Raw genomic sequence first — 6,249 nt, forward strand, 5'->3', positions numbered from 1 at the left:
CCCCTGGTCCACTCCCTCCTTCACTGTGGGAGGCATAGGGGCTGTATATTTGGGTGAAGTGGGACAGGCAATGGCGGTGCTGGAAGGAGGTGACTATGGGGGGACTAGAGCCACCACAAAATTCACCATAGCCCCCTCCCAGCACTGCCACCACCTGCCCCAAGCACAGCCCTGGCCCCACCATGGATGTAGGGGGACATGCCGTCCCCCTGCAAGCTCTCTCGGCATTTATGTCCAATAATTTGGCCGACATCAGGCCAATTTCTGATACAGGCAATTTTCTTTATGTTGGTGCTGATCCGATACCAGACCACTGTACTGGTGCACCTCTAGTTACAGCTTTCTAAAACGTAAATTTTTTAAAATATTCCATCATTTTCAAATACACATTGAATTCATGTCTTTGTTGCTGTCTTGTTTCAAAGTGAATTAACTTCTTGTTGAAGCTCATTAAAATAGAAGAGTCGCTAGCCAAGTTTTGTGATGCTTATCTCTTCTCTAAATGCTAAATTATGTCAGAATACATTTTTCTATAATAAACGCCTATCTGCTTCTACTCACCAGTGGGGTAATCCCCTTATGAGAAAAATACTACACATTTCAACTTTTTAGGATAATGCCAACCTGTTAGAGCAGAACAGAAGCTCCACATACAGCTTCCCAAAAAACTACTGTTCTTTTTTGTTGTTGTTATTAATAACGCAGCTAAATTCTACTGCTCCAGAAGTGTGCCTAGCCTGTTGGATCATGCTGTTTCCTAACACAACTAGGCCAGACAACTTCCCTGGGATTATTTTTGTGAAAAAAAATGACCACAAAATGCCTACAATTAGCTAGTGTTCAGCAATGGAACATACTAAACTGGGCTCATCTGACTGGTGGAGCCATGTCCCCACAGCCCACAGAGTCCCTAGAGAGGCTGGGTATTTGGGGACAGGGCCCACCACTCAATTTCCAAGTACACAGCCCTGTTGGGGATGCATTTCTGTAGTGGTGGGGCAAGCAACAACCACATTAACTCCTGCACTACCACTGGAATCAGATCTGGACTGTAAGGTGAGGACAAGTTTGACACTTCTGAAATGAACAATTAGTACAGCCACACCAATAAGCACTTTTAAAACAATATCTAATAAGGAACTTTCCCATATTCCTATCATCCATCTCTAGAAAACTGTAGTTAACTCCAGAGGTTGGTTTGTTAATATTAATACAACACAAGGAAAGTTTCAATATCAGAATATTAGTTAAATTTGTTTATAGAAGGCAACTCATTCAGCCAGGTAAAAGCCGAAGTGACTTAAGTGTTTTGACTGTAAGAGCACCTGTAAGAAGTCTGAATGCCGCAAACACTTTTGTATTTAAAAAGACAAAACAAAACCACCCCCCCGCCAAAAAAAAAAGCAAAAAACCCCACCCTTTAGTGTTCCAGGTTATATAACATCCATTAATTCTCTTCAAAAGAGCACTATAATGGTTTCTCCGAGGTAAATTTTCAGCTACTACAATGTTAGAAATGTACACTCGCTAAGCTTAGCTGTACACATTACTTACAAGATCAGCACATTTCTTGCAGAGAGCTGCCAACTTTTCTTCTGGAGTAGAAAGCGTGTTCAAAGCTTGCATCAGTAATAGCACTTCTTTTCCTATGGATAAAAAAAAAATCCAAAATATTGAAACACACTACAAGAGCAGTTTATCCTTAGAAGGAAATTACTGTTATTGCACTTCAGTATAGTAGATGCATAATTTTCCACTAAAGGATGCCAACAGATAGTTCACTACAAAGTAAGCAAGGATGGTTTTTTTGTATAGTTGGGAGAGATGCTAGACAAGGTTACACCTGAGGAAGGGTACTTTGTGCCCAAAAACTTTTCTAACTTCTCTCCCAACTATACAACTAAGATAATAAAAGATATAACTTTACCTCTCAAAGTTTTTGGACCAACTTGCCTACACCAACACTCCATCCCTACCACTAAAAAGTAAGTGAACACATGTAATTCGATCTCTTGTACATGTAACTACACAGTTTAAAGGCACAAATTATTGGACCACAAGGAATTTTTTTCCCCCTTACATGATTTACTTCAGAAGATGGAAAGAACCCTGAAAACCAAGATCTAAAAGTCAAGTCTTTTATTAATAAAGCATAGAAAATATTATTTTCTAAAATAAATATTAATGAAGCAATATTCATACAACAAAAGTTTGAAAGAGTTCCCTGAAGAATGACTTGCTGAAGTACAGGAAGTACAGTTCAACAACCAGAAAGTTAAATATCACAGTGGTAAGTATTAGATTCTAAAATGTGGAGAAAGACAGCAACATATTGACAAGCAACACATTTTTACTTAATTTTAACCAGTGACCCTTTAGAAACTTTTTCCCATTTCCTCCAAAACAGCATGATAAACAAACAGACAAACAAAAAAAACAGATAAAATTAAAGATAATGAGAATGAGTTAGAGTCTATGGACAAAATAAGAAGTTACACCATAAGGAAACATTTAAACCACCTGTTTTTCAACATTTCAATTTGCTTTAGTTTCAAAGCCACTCTTCCTCTTCCCTAAGCAGAGCATACCTAAGGTTTTCTCTTTATTTTTGTCGCTCTCTGGATCTTGTTGGCCATCAGGTGGGTCAGTACGGGCTTCTTCTCTTCCAGGAGTCTCCTCACGTACTTCTCGAGTACAGCATGTTGATCCCAATAGCTTCCCATTCTTAGGGATATAGTCTTCCTCTTCCAATGCACCTGTGCTTTCCATGCCATCACAATTAGACTGTGGATGCTGTAAAGTTGAGTCAGATTCAGCACATTTGCTATTCACCAACTGAACCTGGGTACTCATGGCAGTCTCGCAAAATCCAGCTTCTTCCATGGCATCAATCACAAACTTGAAAAAAGGAAAAAAAAGAAGCTGGGTCATTTAAGAAGAAAAGTTTGAAATAAACTTCTACTCCTCTTCTCCCCGAACCCCTCTTTTTAAAGTAAGAACAAGCAAGGTGGCCAAAAATCAACTGTATCAACATGAATTGCTAGCTATAGTCAAAATGTTTAGAAAACCGATATAGTACAAATCATATAAGCAGATATTGTATACAAAGCAACTGAAACATTACTATTAGCAATATGTAAACAGGACTAACTGTTGTAGGTATGTCCAGGTAGTAACAGATGAGCTGATGTTTAATACTTATTCTTATAAAGAAGCTTAAAAAATCTAGACAGGACTTCACCTGGGTAGGTAGAACTGTGTGGGAAAGCTAAAGTGGCATACAGCAGAGACTCCCTAGGCCTAAAGAAGCTTGCAGAGAACTTTTTTCCAATTGCTCAGTTGGTTTAATAAAAGATATCACATCTATACTCAAAGAAGCTTGCCTGCCTATGTCATCAGACCAGTGGTCACCGACCAGTTGATCGCAATTGACTGGTTGATCCTGGAGACTCAGAGTTGATCTGAGGCTGGGGGAGGGCCAGCAGGTGGGGAGGGAAGGGGCCCAGATCAAGGCCCCTGCAGTGAAGAAGGGAGAAAGGCAGAGGCAGGAGAGAGGGGTCAGGTACGTGGTGCCCCACAGACGTGAGAGGACCAAGCCCAGGGGTGTAGGGGGTGCATGCCCCCAGATCTGCATGCAGGGAATCTTAAATGCAAAGTACACCCTGATAAATGAAGAAATTTTAAGGCAATCTACAAATATAACACTATGTTTGGAGCATATTTGAAGAACTTTAAGAGAAATCACAAACCATCTAGCACTCTATACTCAACGTGTAAACCTAGGAATTACTAAGTCCAAAAACAAATAGCTAAATTCAAAAACAGTTTTTATGTTCTATGTACAATGGCATTTTAAAAGCACAAGTTCTGACCCCTAACAACCAGAGTATTTTTTTCTAGTTTATTGAATCATATTATATGCTCTTGAATACTTAACTACCACCATCACAGATTTTTGAGATAAGTAAGCTTAAGATAATGGTATAGCTAGATGACATCCTGTTCCTCTATGGCCGCAGCAATGCAAAAAGAACTTTAACAATTAGAGGTACACTGATATACTGGTAGCCTATTGGATCGGCACCAATAGAAGGGGAAATGACATTACTGGCTATTGGCTTTTTTTGGCCATCGTAACCGATGTTTACTGATAATTATACCTTCTGACCAGGGCCCGGGACACCTGGGTTCCCTTGCCCCTGTGGGGCTCGGGCCCCCATACACCTGGGTTCCCTCAGGAAACAGCAGGTTTCTCCCTCCAGGTGGGCAGCATTCTAGCCTGCAAGCAGTGCTGCTTGGGGCTACCAGGAGCAAGACGCAGGAGGCGCTGCATGCATGTGTGCACCCTCACACATGCACATGGCCAGGAATACAGTTGGGCAGTGTAGAGAGCTGCTCCCTGAAGGCAGGTCTATGGAGGGCAGGGGTGTGTGGGAGGGGGCATATTCAGGCCCCCCCAGTGAGGGAGGGAGTGGGGTAGAGGACACTACCCAGCCAGGGTGGTACATGGGATCCGGGGGAGAGGAGCAGGAAAGAGCCGCAAGTGATTCATCCACGGGATATGGGGAGCTGCTACCCACCACTGTACACCTGCCCCTCCCATGAGAGGCCTGGGCCCGCCACCCCAAGATTTGTGCATGGGGCAAATGCAGGATGCTCACTGTGGGCTCTCACCTTTGTTGCCTTTCCCTCAGGAGCCCTGTGTTGGCCATGTGCACCCTGCCTGCCTGTCAGCAGTGTGGGTGGCGAGTTATGCTCCCCACTGCTGAGCTGGCAGGGGACACACAGCTGGCGAGGGTCTACTGGGGCAAAGGCAGGAGGGCAGAAAGCCCCGAGCCCACAGCAGGCAGTCCGTATCTGCCCTCACCTCGCTCTGCTTAAAGGTGTCCCTGTGCTTAAAAATGCTGGCAGCAGTGCATGAATTAAAGCTCATTTGACAAGCTTAAGTTCAAGCGTTTCACCACCATTTTTAAACACTGGGACACTGATACATGTGACGTAGGAGACTGCTAGAGCGCTCCAAAAAAGGTTTAATTTATGTAAATCGGCTATCAGATTGGCATCGCCCGATACAGTTGGTTAATAATCGGCTATTGGTATTGGCCAAGAAAATCTTTATTGGTGCAACCCTATTAACAACTGATAGCCACTTTATAATACATTAGTTTTAGATACAAATTAAAAGTTTAACACTTAAATACTAAAAATAATTAACAAAATAAAAAGAAACATACTAAAAGAAAATGGGTGGGGCAAAAAAAATATTGGTATTTGGGAAATTGGTGGTAGATGTTATTCTGCCAGAAATTAAGCACCATCAGACAAAATTCTAAATGCAACTGCTCTCTCAACCATTAAAAAAAATTCAAGACAATTAAGAACCACTTCTACTATGCGAATATGTAGGGTTTTTATTTAAGTGATAAAGGTCTTAACAATAATGAAAACCGCAGCACATATATATGTCAGGGTGGTAGCAACGTAGATGTTCCCCAAACAATCACACAACCTGCCATACCCAGCTTGCAGAACCATTTTACTGGTGCCAGCTGGTTATGGGTCCAGGTTCTGCTGCCGGATTCCAAGCAACAGAAAACAATGTGTTGGGGGATGGGGAAGAAGCACAAGCAACAGCTGTGTTAACCTCCACACTGGCAGGTCCAGCCCAAGAGGTCCCTCTTGGCCTAGATTCAGTTCGCAAGGGCGACAGTTTGAGGAGGACTGATCACGTACTCTTTTGTAAGACTATATGTCTCCTTCCACATTTTTAAAGATCTTACATGTATATTGGCTTAATTTTAAATTGTGATCTTAAACCCATTGTTATAAAAGACTTAAGGGTTGCAAAAATGAGTGCAAACTCATTTTTGTTCTAACTGCATATCTTTTATATTAGTTTAAACTAATAAATAACAGGTTTAAGCTAAATACATGTAACAAAACACTTTCAAATGAATAATAGTTGTTATTCAAACTATTTAAACTTCACCAAACTTGTCATAAACAGAAGCTATGTGAGATTTACTTTAATGAACAAACAAAAACATTATATTGTAATATAAAATCTAATCATTTTAAACCAAAAAGTTTTCATTTACTCTCATAAGTCAAACTTATGGTACTCATTCCTCATCCAAGAGCAGAGAGACTCTTTGCAAACATAAGAGTTCCACAATATCTTATAGCTTTCTAATACACTGCTGTATAATACATGCATAATTGTTTTCTTGCAGGTTGGCGGATCTCCTC

General features: G+C 41.2%; 1 protein-coding gene across 1 annotated transcript in view; it reads right to left on the bottom strand.

The window, feature by feature from the left end:
• TXLNG (taxilin gamma) overlaps positions 1–6,249 on the bottom strand; it is a 29,524-nt gene that overhangs the window by 18,205 nt on the left and 5,070 nt on the right. The window contains exons 2-3 of the mRNA XM_019529268.1: positions 2,589–2,898; positions 1,555–1,646 (exon numbers count right to left, since the gene is read on the bottom strand). Of these exons, the coding sequence (XP_019384813.1) occupies positions 1,555–1,646; positions 2,589–2,898 (402 nt within the window). The remainder of the gene's footprint in view (positions 1–1,554; positions 1,647–2,588; positions 2,899–6,249) is intronic.

The sequence above is a fragment of the Crocodylus porosus genome, unplaced genomic scaffold, assembly GCF_001723895.1.
Source record: "Crocodylus porosus isolate Cpor-Errol unplaced genomic scaffold, CroPor_comp1, whole genome shotgun sequence".
Classification (NCBI taxonomy): domain Eukaryota; kingdom Metazoa; phylum Chordata; order Crocodylia; family Crocodylidae; genus Crocodylus; species Crocodylus porosus.